The 18,155-nt window shown below is 43.0% G+C and overlaps 1 protein-coding gene and 1 long non-coding RNA gene across 3 annotated transcripts; both read left to right on the top strand.

Annotated features, from left to right (window-relative positions):
- Window positions 1-120: 120 nt before the first annotated feature.
- Window positions 121-5,034, top strand: LOC124875056. Its single transcript, XR_007039946.1, has 3 exons — window positions 121-455; window positions 719-946; window positions 4,965-5,034. It is a non-coding gene; the product is annotated as an uncharacterized LOC124875056 (long non-coding RNA).
- Window positions 5,035-5,107: 73 nt separating this feature from the next.
- On the top strand, window positions 5,108-17,887 carry LOC124874640 (gastrula zinc finger protein XlCGF8.2DB-like). Of its 2 annotated transcripts, XM_047376075.1 has the most exons (3): window positions 9,405-9,729; window positions 9,841-10,068; window positions 16,175-17,887. In XM_047376075.1, the coding sequence occupies exons 2-3, from the start codon at window positions 9,963-9,965 to the stop codon at window positions 17,323-17,325; spliced, it is 1,257 nt and encodes a 418-aa protein (XP_047232031.1). In that variant the 5' UTR covers window positions 9,405-9,729; window positions 9,841-9,962; the 3' UTR covers window positions 17,326-17,887. The 2 variants fall into 2 exon arrangements, with proteins under 2 accessions (XP_047232032.1, XP_047232031.1); XM_047376076.1 differs by lacking the exons at window positions 9,405-9,729; window positions 9,841-10,068 and adding an exon at window positions 5,108-5,819 and having other exon boundaries at window positions 17,030-17,887.
- Window positions 17,888-18,155: the final 268 nt, after the last annotated feature.

The following is an 18,155-nucleotide window of genomic DNA, read 5'->3' as shown; positions in this document are numbered from 1 at the left end:
TATGACCTGAAAACGAGTAATGTTTTGAAAGATTAAAAACAGTGGAGTGCGAAAAACTAAAAGACACACGATTAACTTTTGAAAAGCTGACGCTTGGAGTAGGAAGTAGTTTGTCGAATCAGAGCTTTACGTGTCATCTATTGGTCTGTAAAGAGGAAGTAACCGGATGTGGAAACATTAGCTTGGCTTGCTAAATCCCGATAGAAAAATCTCTTAAAGTTTGTGAAAAACGAGTATAATTGAAGTCTAAGACTCTCCACTCAACACTCGCCGTGAGGAAACCGCTTCTACATGTTTGCTTTGAACAGCTGTGCTAAAAGACACGTCCACGCTGAGTTTGTGAGACAGTACGGGGAAGCACAAGTCGTCTGTGGACACCTCCCCTAAGCCTTGTTGCTCAGCTGAGGACCAATACTAGGGACAGTTACAGAGTGGAACCAGAACTTCTGACCAAGGTATCAGACTCTCCACTCTGCAGCATCGCTTCATCTCTGCTACAGTTTACATTGTCTGTTAATACAATTTATCTGATCAGATTCTGATTTGTGTCTGATTTACAATTAATACTAGGGACAGTTACAGAGTGGAACCAGAACTTCTGACCAAGGTATCAGACTCTCCACTCTGCAGCATCGCTTCATCTCTGCTACAGTTTACATTGTCTGTTAATACAATTTATCTGATCAGATTCTGATTTGTGTCTGATTTACAATTAAAGGAAGCAGATAACAAGAAGCTGTCGGTTACATGGCTGAAACCGTGACCTACTAAAAAACATATGTAGGTTGCAAACAAGGATTGTGAAAAAGGAGAATCCCAGGGGGATCAAGGGTGTCTAAAATGATGAAGGTCAAAGCTGACATCCCCAGAGGGCTCCGTGTGGAGCCCCCCATTCCTGCAGCATCCACATCAGAACCGGAGCAGAAACAAGACAGCAAAGATCTCAGTAAGTAACACATTTATTTGAGCGGATTGGAGCATGGAAGTCATAAAAGCAATATACGTCTTTTAATATCCCTGCAGTCGATGCAGCAGAGGACAGCCTGGGCAGGTCAGCACCTTGTTACAGGGCTTCTCCCATAATCTAATTTCAGAACAATAATGAACTTAATCCTGGCTGGTTAGTATCAAAAACAGGAGACTAGATTGTTAGACAGATCAGAGAAAAAGGAATAACAGCTAAGTGCAAAAAACTAAAAGACCACAGTTGATACAGTATTATACTATAATACATGAGGTGAGCACCAATATGAGACCAATGTTCACTGCCCAGTGATTAGAACAGCAGCCTATTAAATGCTACAATTTATTAGAAGTAACAGTACAGGTTGCTTAGTTTTATGTGAGGGTTCCTTAAAGTGTCTGGAAAAGATTGGAATTTAATTTTACAATGTTACAGCCAGTTTAGCGTTGCTTTGACGAATTTTAATTATTATTTTTTCTGTCATCAGTAATCAACTGGATCACCATGAAAGCTAAAAACACAAATAAAACACATCACTTACAAAAACAAACACAGGCTTTATAATACAAATGAAATACAACAAAAAAAACATACCTTGCTGCTTTCACCAGGGGGATGCGATTCATAAAAACCTTATGTCATAAGACACGCATCACAGATCATAAAATAAAGCTGACATTAATTCACAAAACCAATCATTGCCAGCTTTTATAGGTCCACCCCTCCTGGCTATAACATCGAGAGGCACAAAAACCACACCCACAAATTATGTCAAGTCATACAGATAAACACAATAATGAATAATTGGCACAATTTAAATGGATTCCAACTGATTCAATAAACTTCGAATTTACATTCCATTACATATGATTTTAAAGTATAGATAAGCATGAAGAGAAAGAAACCTGGGTATAGAAATGTTTTGAGTTTCCAAACTTGTTATGCTATTCAGTTATCTGATAGGTAAATATCTGCAAAATTAAGGGTTTTATACATTAATTTATATTTAGATAACATTCCTCATCTCTGGTTGGACACATGAATACTTGCGCTTTTGTCCAGCTCATTGATCATTTTGGTTTTGTGTCGCTGACAGAAAAAACAGAAATTCACTCTTAGAAATAGAAAAGATTATTTCACAGTTTTTCTTGTCTAGAATGTTAACTGTTAATCTTTTTACCATGTAAGAACAAAACTCACGTATAAACTGTGAATTAGATAATCTGTATCTAAAATAGGATAATCCAGTCCAGATTTTACAGATGTAAGTGGTGCAGACTTGCAAAGGTATCTGATGTAAATTTGTCCAGATGCAAATTAAAACTTTGATGTAACCGTCTTACACCACATTTAAAATGCTGCTATGGAAAAAATCTGGAGACGCTATGAAGATGGACTTTTGGTTGGCCATTGAATAAAAAGACCTTGCCCATCCTATACCAGCCAGCCCAGTACTGTACTGTACTGACCGTGGGTGGGAAACACGGGGGAGATGCTTCCTCCAGGGCCGAAATGGTTGCTTACTTCGGGGTTAGCTCCCTGTACTTGCGTGTCACGGGTGTTGAGACTTCTATAAGAATGAAGGGTCCGGATTGCTGAAGCAACGCAGTTTTTCATAACTGTACTGCACAGTGATTGCACGTTAAATGTACCGTGGCCAGCTGAACTTCCTCCCCAATCACCGCCGTGCATACTGTCAACACACAAAACCGCACGCACTCTCTTCTTCTCTCTACACTCTTCTTCATGGTCCCAGTCTGACAGTGCACAGCACAACGGCACGTATGCACAGATACACATTTACACACCCACCGTACACTGAGCTCCATCACTTATGGGTTACACATCTCCTGCAACACAGGTCACTTGATGCCTACTTCATGGGAACGAATCAGTACATTGTGGGCACAAATTAGTATTTTGTGGGAAGAATTAGTATTTCATGAGAATGCCATATATATATTTGTCAGTTCCCGGGTGCCGTAGGAGTGACTAAATTCAAATTTTAAGACTTTCAGAGACTCCCAATACATAAAAAATTTGCTAAAAAAGTGGAATTTGCATGATATGTCCCCTTTTAAAATAACATCTCCCACTCCAGTGCATCGCCTTTACCACAGAAATGAAAGAAGAATCACATATGAGAGCCTAACGGTCCAAAACCAAAAAATCATCTCCACAACTAAACACCACAAACTAGATTAGAGCCAAGGGTCAGCCCTGGTCTTATCCAACTAAGAATTCGGACATAACTTACATCTTGGTAATAGAAGGACCGACTAGCCTTTAAAGCTTCTTCATCTGAGGCTTAACAATTGGTCTCTGCTTCCTTTCCAACACCTTAAAGTAAACTTTCCCAGGGAGGCAGAAGCGAGTGATAGAATCGCCATCCCAATTTCCCATTACAAAGATGTTGTCCAGGCCTGTCTTGAGATACTACAGAGAAGTAGTATCTCACTCCTCCATTGAGGACATGGTGCCCAGATAGAGATCATCCCATCGTTAGACAACTTCTCAGTCTGGGTTTGCAGTTTCCACCTCAAAACTAAAGATAGGTGGGATGCATAGGAGCCTAGTATGTGTTATATTTTCTGTTGTTCACTAGATGGCACTGTAGGCTCAAGTATATGAGCCAAGAGTTAACTGGTAGTAGGCAGGTGTTGAACCCGGAAGGGCATACAAGCTTTTGACCGCTGTTGTCGTGTATTTTGGAGTTACTGGATTTGTACACTGATTACCCATTGGGATGAATAAATTGCGAACCTGCAATCCAAAAGGATCTTTGGGATTTACTTTTTACACGCATTAGGTGGGAAAACAACAGGTCTAACGATTAGCCCGCTAGCACGTCAGAACAAGCATCCAAGGATCAACACTTCAGTACAGTACTAGGCTGGCTGGTATACTGTCAAAAACTTATATGCCCTTCTGGGCACCTTCAGATTTAAAGAGTCACATGCATGTTCATACGATAGAAGCCATTACTCTGCTGTGGCTCAGGTGGTAGGAGTTTCCGCTGGGTTGCCGGTTCGAACCCCTGCTCTGTCCGTCTCAGTTGTTGTGTTCTTGGGCAAGACATTTCACCCGACTTTTCTGCTAATGGTGGTCAGAGGACTCAGTGCCGCCTGTGTATGGCAGCCTCACTTCTGTCAGTCTGCCCCAGGGCAGCTGCGGCTACTTTGCAACTCATCACTGTCAGTGTGTGAATGGCTTACTGACTGATTGTAGTGTAAAGTGCTTTGGGTCTCTGGGGACTTGATAAAGCGCTATACAAGTTCCTTCCATTTACCATCAGACCATTTATATTTGAAGACACACGTGCGTATTCATACAGGAGAGAAGCCAATAATCAGCCGTGTTTGTAGTCGATGCTTTTCACAGCCCGAAGATGTAAAATATATTATGCGTCTTCATACCGCATCGTTTAGTTGTCGTGATTGTAACAAACATTTTGTCTCTCACGCCCTGAATAAGAGATGTGAAGTGGGTGTGGGGATAATCACAAGCCTCCAGCTGAGCCCCTTAGTGCTGGACTTTTACCCCACTTTATGAAAGTGTCGCCACTGTACAGCAGGAAATTCCAACAGGGAGGAGTCTGCAAGTCACTGACTTGATGCAATCTCCTGGGTTTCCTTAGATAGAAAACTTTAAACTAATTTGAAATATAAACTGAACTTGACTGCATTAATTAAAAGAATGTACTGTTCAGATTGAAATGAATCCATTTTATAAATAAAACCATTGAACTTCAATCCCTCAATAAAATCAAGGAGCTTTATAAGTTGCCTTGTTTCGTGGCCCAACATGTAGGGTCGTTTATCACTTCTTTACATCATCAGTTGGTTTCTTAGCATCTGTTTTAGTGAATTCTAACTCTTTTAATAAACGATTCCATTCAGAAATCCTTTATTAACGCTAAGGAAAATGAGATCATATGTAAATGATTATTTTATCATCCAGAAGCAATCAGTGATGTACATGTGTGTTTTGATGTTTTCAGTCCATCAGATGTTGGTGATTAAAGTGGTTCCCCATGACTGGAGACCCAGTTTGGACCAGCAGGATCCAGGGCCCCCCCACGTAAAGGAGGAAGATGAGGAGCTGTGGATCAGTCAGGAGGAAAAGCAGCCTTCTGTGAAGAATGAAGATGAGGAAAAACCTCGGTTATCAGAGCGTCATCAAGTCAAAACTGAAAACAATAGAGAGACAGAAGCTCCAACCAGCAGCTCAGTTATACAGATGGAAAGAGAACCTGATGGACAGAGCTGTGGAGGATTAGAACCAGACAAGAACCCAGATCCAGTATGTTCTTCCCACCTAAGTAAGAAGATGGTTGAGAGAAGAGGTAAGACATCAAAACTGTTTTCCAGTGTTACGGCTCAGTATGGAGTCCACACAGGAGAGAAGCCATTTGGTTGCAATATTTGTGGCAAAAGATTCAAACATGAGAGGAATCTTAAATTACACATGATGATTCACACTGGAATGAGAGAGCATAGGTGTGATCTTTGTGGTAAAGGATTTAAGGAAAAGTTTTCTCTTCAGACACATATGAGAGTCCACACTGGAGAGACTCCATTTTCCTGTGATGATTGTGGGAGAAGGTTCCATGCAAAGAGAAATCTTACCGTTCACATGAAGCTCCATTCAGAAGAAAAAACATTTTCTTGTGATGTTTGTGGTGCAAGATTTAAGGTAAAAGTAAGTCTTAAAAAACACATGTGGATCCACACTGCAGAGAGACCTTTTGTTTGTAGTGTTTGCAAGAAAGGTTTTTCACAACAACATCTTTTAAAGAGACACATGCTTATTCACACAGGAGAGAAACACTACATTTGTAGTGTTTGTAGTAAAGGCTTTTTACGACAAGGTGATCTAAAGATTCACCTGCGTGTTCACACAGGAGAGAAGCCGTTTTTTTGTAGTGTTTGTAGTAAAGGATTTTCACAGCAAGGGGATCTAACGAGTCACATGCGTGTTCACACAGGAGAGAAGCCATTTTTTTGTAGTTTTTGTAATAAAGGATTTTCACATCAGGTAGATTTGAGAAGGCACCTGGATATTCACAATGCACAATTTAGCTGTAGAGACTGTGGAAAAAGTTTTGTGAAGGAAACACAGCTACAGCAACATGTGAGGTTCCACACAGAGGAGAGACCATTTGGTTGTGATATCTGTAAAAGCAGATTTAGTCAAAGGCAACATCTGGAAAATCACATGAAAGTCCATTCAGGAGAAAAACAGTTTGTTTGTCATGTTTGTAGTAAAGCGTTTTCACTCCATGGAGATCTAAAGAGACACATGCGTGTTCACACAGGAGAGAAACCATTTGTTTGTAGTGTTTGCAGTCAAAGATTTTCAAGACCAGCATATCTGAAAAAACACATGGATGTTCACACTTCACTTTTTGAAAGTTTTATTAATTGCAGTTAACTTTTTTTGACATTCAGATGAAGCAACATTTTAAACTCCACAGAAGGAGAGGCCTTTTCATTGTGATGTTCGCAAAAGTAGATTAAATATAAAGAATCATCATTAAAAGTACTTACCAGGCAGCACAGGGGTAAAGTGTGTGACCAATGTACGGAGGCCTTAGTACTCGACACAGACTGTCGTGGGTTTGAGTCCCAGCCCGTTGACGTTTATTGTTTACTGTGATTTGATTTCATAAATAATGGTCGATTTCTAAGAAGAGTTCAACCTTGTAAGAGCAGCACACTGAGACAGGCAGCAACTCCAGTTGCTACAAATTATTCTTCTCTTCTTATTTTTTGGTTTTATGGTTGTATGAAGTGTTAATTTATTGTTCTTTGTTCTGGCTCATTATTGCTGTGCAGCACATTCATGCAAGTCTGTTTAAAACACAATTTAAATAAAGTTGACATTGACTGAAATCTTTTGGTACTGGTCATTATGAATAATGATTTAACCAAAATGCAAGTGTCTGTTTAGGAAATTTGAACGCACTTTATCAGCTGTAACACGGTCTTGGTCCGGTCCATGGACCACAGTGACCTACAGGTTTTACATATTATCCTGCTTGAAATGGACTGTACCTACAGGGGCTTTACCAGATGTACTGACCACCCAGATTGCTTTTACACTGCTAGTCTCAACAAAAATAACTCCCAAATTAAACACAATCAAATTTTTTACTGTGCTAGAACAATTCAACTAAACTACCATGCTAATGAATAAAGAATTTAATGAACCATATACAAATGAAGGAACAGGGTAATCAATAAAAATGGTTAAAAACCATGACCAATGAAATGATCAGTGTTTTCTATGTTTGGGAACCATGGTTTATCTTGAGGACCTGGTAATGAAGTTAGATTAGTCTTAAACTTAATAAATGGTATAGCTCAAAACAACCTAAAAAACAACCAATCACAGTGCAAAATCAAAAGAGTATTATTCCATAGTGGGTTGCAGGGAGGCTGATGCCTATCTCCAGCAGTCTATGGGCGAGAGGCAGGGTACACCCTGGACAGGTCGCCAGTAAAACAAACCACCTGGATAAATAATTGTCAATGTTGTTTATTTAGCTATCTTTATTTAGTAAAATAATATTTAAGGACATATCTGGAGTGGGAATCAACAACCTTTCTGGGTAAGTGATTTATAATGGTGTTTAATTAGCGATCATATTTTTAAAAATAATTAAGGAAACATTTTCTAGATTGGACAGTTTATTCTTAATGTATTACCTAGCCATCACACGGAGTAATGTACTGCTAAAATGGCGACGAGGAACTTCTATGGACTCATAAGATGGCGACAAGTTGTGTGTAAACATTTTACTTCAATGGTGCTAGCATTAGCTGTTAGCAGTGGTAGATAAAAATGGAAAGATTATCACTTGTTTACCACTTTTTTTAAAGTCAAACATGTACCTTAAAATACCATTAATACAAGGATTAAAATGCATATGAGTGTTGACGTTCCGTTATGGCCGATCTGTGTTTAGAATTCATCCTTTAAATAAAGTTTGTCTTAACCTTAAAACAACACAGAACAAATAACTAGCCTCAAGGCTGAAAGGTCTGTTCACATTAGCTGAACAGACAGCCTGCTAGCATTAAATAGCTTAATTTTTAACTTACCCCAACAGTACTTAGTTATTTCATCTTAAACAAATTTTCTCTGCCCAAACACCACCTCTTAAGTGAACCATTCTGAAGGAGGTCAAAAGGGGGCTGGTCTGAGAAGTGAAGTTTGTCCGACTCAGGCATGTGGTGGACACGAACAAAGTAGCAGTGGGGTTCGACTGCATCAGAGTGCAGGACTGCGATTCCGATAACTTTTTCTCCAGGTCGTGGGGAAGACTGCTTTACTTGACATTGTTAGACACAGGGTCTCTGCTGGGAACTCTCTGTAGGCCCTCAGAGAAAAAAGTTTAAGCTACGCTTGTCTTAATTACCCCTTTTGTATGAACGCTGGATTATTTGAGCAACAGATCATACTTAACTTTGTGGTTGCTTTTGATTGGCGGGTATCATACCGTCATATCATGGCCTCTCTGAATCCAAGTTTGAAGAGTTAGTGCCTTGCCCGCAAGGAGACATTCACGCTTGTTGCTTCAGCTGTCCAGCCGTCTATTAAGAGTCGCATTGAAGTCAAAGACATCATGGAACAAAGTGTTTTTGTTCCAGAGCCCAATGGATGTCAAAAGGATTCCAGCTGTGACTCCTCCTTCCTGGGATAAGCTAGAAGTTAGTGTAATTTAAAGGTGCACAGTGGCTCCTACCAACCTTTGTGTACATTTCAGTCCATGTTTCATCCATGTTTTTAATTCATGGCTTGGGGCCCAACAACGGTCACGGATTTTGTATCATTTAAGTAGCTGTTAAAGCTGTTAAAGTGGGCTTTGTAGCTCATTGTTAAAATTGGTTACTTTAATAATGGCACCACAACGGGCTATTTCATGAAGTCAGCTCTGGAGAAGAGCCAGTTAAGATGTTCATTGGAACATAGTTCCTAAATATTTCCCTTTGACACAAACTAAAATTATATTGTTTCTCAATCAGAAAGCATTTTAGATGCTTTCAGAAAATGGTGCAGAGTGGAAAGTGGTTACCAGATATTGTTACCTTCTTCCACTCACTGCTATTAGAGAAATACAGTTTTTTTTTTCTTTAACCTAGAGCAGAAATATGTTGTAGTAAAAGTTTTATCGAGTACTATAGGCACCAGCCCTCTGCAACCCCACAAGAAGAGGTATGGATTGATGTGAATTATGCAGAAACGTTATTAGTGGTCCCATAAAATGCTTATATATAACCTGTTTAGTTTATATCTAAACTTATATATGACCTGAAAACGAGTAATGTTTTGAAAGATTAAAAACAGTGGAGTGCGAAAAACTAAAAGACACACGATTAACTTTTGAAAAGCTGACGCTTGGAGTAGGAAGTAGTTTGTCGAATCAGAGCTTTACGTGTCATCTATTGGTCTGTAAAGAGGAAGTAACCGGATGTGGAAACATTAGCTTGGCTTGCTAAATCCCGATAGAAAAATCTCTTAAAGTTTGTGAAAAACGAGTATAATTGAAGTCTAAGACTCTCCACTCAACACTCGCCGTGAGGAAACCGCTTCTACATGTTTGCTTTGAACAGCTGTGCTAAAAGACACGTCCACGCTGAGTTTGTGAGACAGTACGGGGAAGCACAAGTCGTCTGTGGACACCTCCCCTAAGCCTTGTTGCTCAGCTGAGGACCAATACTAGGGACAGTTACAGAGTGGAACCAGAACTTCTGACCAAGGTATCAGACTCTCCACTCTGCAGCATCGCTTCATCTCTGCTACAGTTTACATTGTCTGTTAATACAATTTATCTGATCAGATTCTGATTTGTGTCTGATTTACAATTAAAGGAAGCAGATAACCAGAAGCTGTCGGTTACATGGCTGAAACCGTGACCTACTAAAAAACATATGTAGGTTGCAAACAAGGATTGTGAAAAAGGAGAATCCCAGGGGGATCAAGGGTGTCTAAAATGATGAAGGTCAAAGCTGACATCCCCAGAGGGCTCCGTGTGGAGCCCCCCATTCCTGCAGCATCCACATCAGAACCGGAGCAGAAACAAGACAGCAAAGATCTCAGTAAGTAACACATTTATTTGAGCGGATTGGAGCATGGAAGTCATAAAAGCAATATACGTCTTTTAATATCCCTGCAGTCGATGCAGCAGAGGACAGCCTGGGCAGGTCAGCACCTTGTTACAGGGCTTCTCCCATAATCTAATTTCAGAACAATAATGAACTTAATCCTGGCTGGTTAGTATCAAAAACAGGAGACTAGATTGTTAGACAGATCAGAGAAAAAGGAATAACAGCTAAGTGCAAAAAACTAAAAGACCACAGTTGATACAGTATTATACTATAATACATGAGGTGAGCACCAATATGAGACCAAAGTTCACTAAATTTGTCCAGATGTAAATTTAAACTTTGATGTAACCGTCTTACACCACATTTAAAATGATGCTGTTGAAAATATGTGGAGAGGCTATGCAGATGGACTTTTGGTTGGCCAGTGATTAAAAAGACTTGCCCATCCCACCTATCTTTAGTTTTGAGGTGGAAACTGCAAACCCAGACTGAGAAGTTGTCTAACGATGGGATGATCTCTATCTGGGCACCATGTCCTCCATGGAGGAGTGAGATACTACTTCTCTGTAGTATCTCAAGACAGGCCTGGACAACATCTTTGTAATGGGAAATTAGGATGGCGATTCAAATTTTTAAGAGTATCACTGACTTCTGCCTCCCTGGGAAAGTTTACTTGAAGGTGTTGGAAAGGAAGCAGAGACCGATTGTTGAGCCTCAGATTAAGAAGCTTTAAGGGCTAGTTGGTCCTTCAATTACCAAGATGTAAGTTGTGTCCAAATTCTTGGTTGGATAAGACCAGGGCCGGCCCTTGGCTCTAATCCAGTTTGTGGTGTTTAGTTGTGGAGAGGATTTTTGATAGTTTGGCTTTGGGCTGTCAGGCTCTCATTTCTGATTCTTCCATATGATGTGGTAAAAGCGATGCACTGGAGTGGGAGATGTTATTTTAAGGTCATATCGCCCATTCCTGGCTGTACTCTCATCCAACACTGTTTTTGTTATTTATGAAATAGAATTTGATAAAGGTTTAGTTATTTTTTTTGTAAAGGGTTTTGCACTTACTTAGGCTGCCATTTTTAATTCTGCTTTATGTGACTTGAAGTTTCGCATTTGTATTCAAAGGCAACTTTGAGAACCTAAATCATGTTTCTCCGTCTATATTAATCACATGCATGTCAGGGTTGAATTTACCAGCTTGTGTTACTGATTAAACTATTTAATCTATGAAAAACAGTTTAATCAGTAACACAAGCTTTAATCTATGAAAAACCGGGTTGCTCCTCGCGGGACCCGGCCGGGCCAAGCCAGAACGAGAGACGCGAGGCCGGGACCGGTGCAAAGAGGATTGGGTGGCGGACGAAGGTGGAGACCTCAGCGGCCCGATCCCCGGATGCTTAGGCTGGCTCTAGGGACGTGGAATGTCACCTCGCTGGGGTGGAAGGAGCCTGAGCTTGTGCGGGAGGTCGAGAGATATCGACTAGAAACAGTCGGGCTCGCCTCCACGCACAGCGTGGGCTCTGGAACCCATCTCCTTGAGAGGGGTTGGACTCTCTTCTACTCTGGAGTGGCCCACGTGGAGAGGCGGCGGGCTGGTGTGGGTTTGCTTGTTGCCCCCCAGCTCAGCCGTCTCGTGTTTGGGTTTACCCCAGTGGATGAGAGAGTCGTATCCCTCCGCCTTCGGGTTGGGGAGAGGTCTCTGACTATCATTTCAGCCTACGGGCCAAGTGGTAGTGCAGAGTACCCGGCCTTCTTGGCTTCCCTGTCGGGGGTGCTGGATAGTGCCCCTCCCGGGGACTCCATTATTCTGCTGGGGGACTTCAACGCCCACGTGGGGAACGACAGTGACACTTGGACAGGCGTGATTGGGAGGAATGGCCTCCCCGATCTGAATCCGAGTGGTGTTTTGTTATTGGACTTCTGTGCTAGTCATGGATTGTCCATTACGAACACCATGTTCAAACATAAGGGTGTCCATCAGTGCACTTGGCACCAGGACACCCTAGGCAGGAGTTTGATGATTGACTTTGATGTTGTATCATCAGACCTTCGGCCGCATGTTTTGGACACTCAGGTGAAGAGAGGGGCTGAGCTGTCCACTGATCACCACCTGGTGGTGAGTTGGATCCGCTGGAGGAGGAGAACGCCGGACAGACTTGGCAGGCCCAAGCGCATAGTGAGGGTCTGCTGGGAACACCTGGCGGAGCCCTCGGCCAGGGATGTATTTAACTCCCACCTCCGGGAGAGCTTCGACCAGATCCCGGGGGATGTTGGAGACATAGAGTCCGAGTGGACCATGTTCTCCACATCTATTGTCGATGCTGCTGCCCGTAGCTGCGGCCGTAAGGTCTGCGGTGCGTGTCGCGGCGGCAATCCCAGAACCCGGTGGTGGACACCGGCAGTAAGGAATGCTGTCAAGCTGAAGAAGGAGTCCTATCGGCTGTGGTTGGCTTGTGGGACTCCTGAGGCGGCTGACGGGTACCATGGGGCCAAGCGTGCTGCGGCCTGGGCTGTGGCAGAGGCAAAAACTCGGGCCTGGGAGGAGTTCGGAGAGGCCATGGAGAAGGACTACCGGTTGGCCTCGAAGCGATTCTGGCAAACCGTCCGGCGCCTCAGGAGGGGGAAGCAGTGCTTCGCCAACACTGTTTATAGTGGGGTTGGGAGACTGCTGACCTCGACTGAGGACATTATCGGGCGGTGGAAGGAGTACTTCGAGGATCTCCTCAGTCCTGCCATCACGCATTCCGTGGTGGAAACAGAGGCTGGGGACTCGGGGTTGGACTCTTTCATCACCCAGGCTGAAGTCACCGAGGTGGTTGAAAAGCTCCGCAGTGGCAAGGCTTCGGGGGTGGATGAGATCTGCCCTGAGTACCTCAAGTCTCTGGATGTTGTAGGGCTGTCATGGTTGACACGCCTCTTCAACATTGCGTGGCGGTCGGGGACAGTGCCTCTGGACTGGCAGACTGGGGTGGTGGTTCATAAGAAGGATGACCGGAGGGTGTGTTTCAACTACAGGGGGATCACACTCCTCAGCCTCTCTGGTAAGGCCTACACCAAGGTATTGGAGAGGAGAGTCCGACCGATAGTCGAACCTCGGCTTCAGGAGGAGCAGTGTGGTTTTCGTCCCGGCCGTGGAACACTGGACCAGCTCTATAGCCTCTACAGGGTGCTCGAGGGTTCATGGGAGTTTGCCCAACTGGTTCACATGTGTTTTGTGGACCTGGAGAAGGCATTCGACTGTGTCCCTCGTGATGCCCTGTGGGGGGTGCTCCAGGAGTATGGAATCGGGGGCCCTTTATTAGGGGCCATCTGGTCCCTGTACGAGCGGAGCAGGAGTTTGGTCCGCATTGCCGGCACTAAGTCGGACCTGTTCCCGGTGCATGTTGGACATGTGTAGAAGCAAGCAGGATGTTTTCTTGTATTCTCTTCATCCTTCTTTCTTTGCTTTATTCTTTTCTCCTTCTCTCCCCTTTTCCTTTTTGCCCCACCTCTCTCTCTTTCATACTTATTATTTTTTCCTTTTTGTTTCTGTGTCCGTGTCCTTAACAATTGAAATAACCCCAATGCAGGTTCTAATGAAATTTGTTTATAAATATCAAGCAGAGCTTTAAAGCTTTAGCTGTAACACTCCACTTGTGAAAGTAAATCTGTTGGGCTGCTGCCACCGAAACCTAGTCTCGGTGGCAGCAGACTAAGTAGAGACCCCCAGACACCTCATCCAGCTCCTTTGGGGAAAGCCCAAGGCATTCCCAGGCCAACCGAGTGACTTCCAGTCTCTCCAGCGTGTCCTGGGCCATCCTCTGGGTCTCCTACTGGTGGGACGTGCCTGGGAGGCTAGAGGGGTCAGCAGGACCAGGTAACTACAAAAAGGCAAAATCCACTGATCTTCAAACCAGACCCCATCTGGCCCTTGGCTGCATCAAGAAATCCTGTCCATGAACATTATGAACAGGACCGGTGACAACGGGCATCCCTGCTAGAGTCCAACATGCACCAAGAACCTGTCCAACTGCCGGCATTGCGGACCAAACTCCAGCCCCGCTTGTACAGAGACCTGATGGCCCCAATAGAGAGCCCCGAACTCCTTCTCTAGGTTCACAAAACTCATGTAAACCGGTTGGGCAAACTCCCATGAACCCTTGAGGACCCTGTTGTGGGTGTAGAGCTGGTTCAGTGTTTCACGGTCAGGACAAAACCCACACTGCTACTCCTGAAGCTGAGGTTGGACAATCGGCCGGATTTTCCTCTCCAACACCCTGGCGCAGGCCTTTACCAAGGAGGCTGAGGAATGCGATCCCCCTGTAGTTGGGGCACATTCTTCAGTCCCCCTTCTTGTGAAGGAGGATCACCACCAGGTCTGCCAGTCCAGAGGTACTGTCCCCAACCGCTACTCGGTGTTGTAAAGGCATGTCAGCCAAGACAGCCTCACAACATCCAGAGACTTGAGGTACTCAGGGCAGATCTCATCCACTTCAGAAGCCTTGCCACTGCAGAGCCTGAGACTTTGGCCTGCCAAGTCTGTCTGGCTTTTTTCTCTTCCAGCGGATCCAACTCACTACCAGGTGGTGAGCGGTGGACAGCTCAGCCCCTCTCTTCATCTGAGTGTCCAAGACATACAGCCGAAGGTCCGAAGACACAACTACAAAGTCGACCATCGTCTTCCTGCGTAGGGTGTCCTGGTGCCAAGTGCACTAATGAACACCCTTGTGCTTGAACATGGTGTTCAGAAGTCCAATGAAGCACCGCTTGGGTTCAGATCAGGGAGGCCATTCCTCCCAATCACACCCCTCCAGGTGTCACTGTCTTTTCCCAGATGGACATTGAACTTCCCCAGCAGAACGATGGTCCCGTAGGCCGAAACTACATTCAGAGACCTCCCTCTGTCCCGAAGGCGTAGATGACAGGTCTCCTCTCCTCATTTATTTGTCATGTTTGTTGTAAAGAATTTGCCCAAACAGAGAATCTAAAGAGTCACATGCTTATTCACACTGGAGAAAAATCACTGATTTGCAGTGTGTGTAGTAAAGGATTTTCATGACCTTCAGATTTAAAGAGTCACATGCATGTTCATACGATAGAAGCCATTAATCTGCTGTGGCTCAGGTGGTAGGAGTTTCCGCTGGGTTGCCGGTTCGAACCCCTACTCTGTCCGTCTCAGTTGTTGTGTTCTTGGGCAAGACATTTCACCCGACTTTTCTGCTAATGGTGGTCAGAGGACTCAGTGCCGCCTGTGTATGGCAGCCTCACTTCTGTCAGTCTGCCCCAGGGCAGCTGCGGCTACTTTGCAACTCATCACTGTCAGTGTGTGAATGGCTTACTGACTGATTGTAGTGTAAAGTGCTTTGGGTCTCTGGGGACTTGATAAAGCGCTATACAAGTTCCTTCCATTTACCATCAGACCATTTATATTTGAAGACACACGTGCGTATTCATACAGGAGAGAAGCCAATAATCAGCCGTGTTTGTAGTCGATGCTTTTCACAGCCCGAAGATGTAAAATATATTATGCGTCTTCATACCGCATCGTTTAGTTGTCGTGATTGTAACAAACATTTTGTCTCTCACGCCCTGAATAAGAGATGTGAAGTGGGTGTGGGGATAATCACAAGCCTCCAGCTGAGCCCCTTAGTGCTGAACTTTTACCCCACTTTATGAAAGTGTCGCCACTGTACAGCATGAAATTCCAACAGGGAGGAGTCTGCAAGTCACTGACTTGATGCAATCTCCTGGGTTTCCTTAGATAGAAAACTTTAAACTAATTTGAAATATAAACTGAACTTGACTGCATTAATTAAAAGAATGTACTGTTCAGATTGAAATTAATCCATTTAATAAATAAAACCATTGAACTTTAATGCCTCAATAAAATCAAGGAGCTTCATAAGTTGCCTTGTTTCGTGGCCCAACATGTAGGGTCGTTTATCACTTCTTTACATCATCAGTTGGTTTCTTAGCATCTGTTTTAGTGAATTCTAACTCTTTTAATAAACGATTCCATTCAGAAATCCTTTATTAACGCTAAGGAAAATGAGATCATATGTAAATGATTATTTTATCATCCAGAAGCAATCAGTGATGTACATGTGTGTTTTGATGTTTTCAGTCCATCAGATGTTGGTGATTAAAGTGGTTCCCCATGACTGGAGCCCCAGTTTGGACCAGCAGGATCCAGGGCCCCCCCACGTAAAGGAGGAAGATGAGGAGCTGTGGATCAGTCAGGGGGAAGAGCAGCTTTCTGTAAAGAGTGAAGATGAGGAAAAACCTCGGTTATCAGAGCTTCATCAAGTCAAAACTGAAAACAATAGAGAGACAGAAGCTCCAACCAGCAGCTCAGTTATACAGATGGAAAGAGAACCTGATGGACAGAGCTGTGGAGGATTAGAACCAGACAAGAACCCAGATCCAGTATGTTCTTCCCACCTAAGTAAGAAGATGGTTGAGAGAAGAGGTAAGACATCAAAACTGTCTTCCAGTGTTACGGCTCAGTATGGAGTCCACACAGGAGAGAAGCCATTTGGTTGCAATATTTGTGGCAAAAGATTCAAACATGAGAGGAATCTTAAATTACACATGATGATTCACACTGGAATGAGAGAGCATAGGTGTGATCTTTGTGGTAAAGGATTTAAGGAAAAGTTTTCTCTTCAGACACATATGAGAGTCCACACTGGAGAGACTCCATTTTCCTGTGATGATTGTGGGAGAAGGTTCCATGCAAAGAGAAATCTTACCGTTCACATGAAGCTCCATTCAGAAGAAAAAACATTTTCTTGTGATGTTTGTGGTGCAAGATTTAAGGTAAAAGTAAGTCTTAAAAAACACATGTGGATCCACACTGCAGAGAGACCTTTTGTTTGTAGTGTTTGCAAGAAAGGTTTTTCACAACAACATCTTTTAAAGAGACACATGCTTATTCACACAGGAGAGAAACACTACATTTGTAGTGTTTGTAGTAAAGGATTTTCACAGCTAGTATATCTGAGAAGGCACCTGGATATTCACAATGCACAATTTAGCTGTAGAGACTGTGGAAAATGTTTTGTGAAGGAAACACAGCTACAGCGACATGTGAGGTTCCACACAGAGGAGAGACGATTTGGTTGCGATGTCTGTAAAAGCAGATTTAGTCAAAGGCAAACTCTTGAAAATCACATGAAAGTCCATTCAGGAGAAAAACAGTTTGTTTGTCATGTTTGTAGTAAAGCGTTTTCACTGCATGGAGATCTAAAGAGACACATGCGTGTTCACACATGAGAGAAACTGTTTGTTTTTAGTGTTTGCAGTCAAAGATTTTCAAGACCAGCATATCTGAAAAAACACATGGATGTTCACACTTCACTTTTTGAAAGTTTTATTAATTGCAGTTAACTTTTTTTGACATTCAGATGAAGCAACATTTTAAACTCCACAGAAGGAGAGGCCTTTTCATTGTGATGTTCGCAAAAGTAGATTAAATATAAAGAATCATTATTAAAAGTACTTACCAGGCAGCACAGGGGTAAAGTGTGTGACCAATGTACGGAGGCCTTAGTACTCGACACAGACTGTCGTGGGTTTGAGTCCCAGCACGTTGACGTTTACTGTGATTTGATTTCATAAATAATGGTCGATTTCTAAGAAGAGTTCAACCTTGTAAGAGCAGCACACTGAGACAGGCAACAACTCCAGTTGCTACAAATACGTTTCTTATTTTTTGGTTTTATGGTTGTATGAAGTGTTAATTTATTGTTCTTTGTTCTGGCTCATTATTGCTGTGCAGCACATTCATGCAAGTCTGTTTAAAACACAATTTAAATAAAGTTGACATTGACTGAAATCTTTTGGTACTGGTCATTATGAATAATGATTTAACCAAAATGCAAGTGTCTGTTTAGGAAATTTGAACGCACTTTATCAGCTGTAACACGGTCTTGGTCCGGTCCATGGACCACAGTGACCTACAGGTTTTACATATTATCCTGCTTGAAATGGACTGTACCTACAGGGGCTTTACCAGATGTACTGACCACCCAGATTGCTTTTACACTGCTAGTCTCATTTAGTCAGCCTCACTTAGAGTGTTCACATGCAGCTCAGTAGGCAAC

Source organism: Girardinichthys multiradiatus, chromosome 10, assembly GCF_021462225.1.
Source record: "Girardinichthys multiradiatus isolate DD_20200921_A chromosome 10, DD_fGirMul_XY1, whole genome shotgun sequence".
Classification (NCBI taxonomy): domain Eukaryota; kingdom Metazoa; phylum Chordata; class Actinopteri; order Cyprinodontiformes; family Goodeidae; genus Girardinichthys; species Girardinichthys multiradiatus.
This window is presented reverse-complemented; position numbering and strand designations above follow the sequence as displayed.

What these genes read in the sequence shown, in the direction of transcription:
- LOC124874640 (XM_047376075.1), top strand. Translation starts at nt 9,963, where the DNA reads ATGATGAAGGTCAAAGCTGACATCCCCAGAGGGCTCCGTGTGGAGCCC. An exon ending in ACAAGACAGCAAAGATCTCA is followed by an intron (nt 10,069 to 16,174) that starts GTAAGTAACACA and finishes TGATGTTTTCAG; the next exon opens with TCCATCAGATGTTGGTGATT.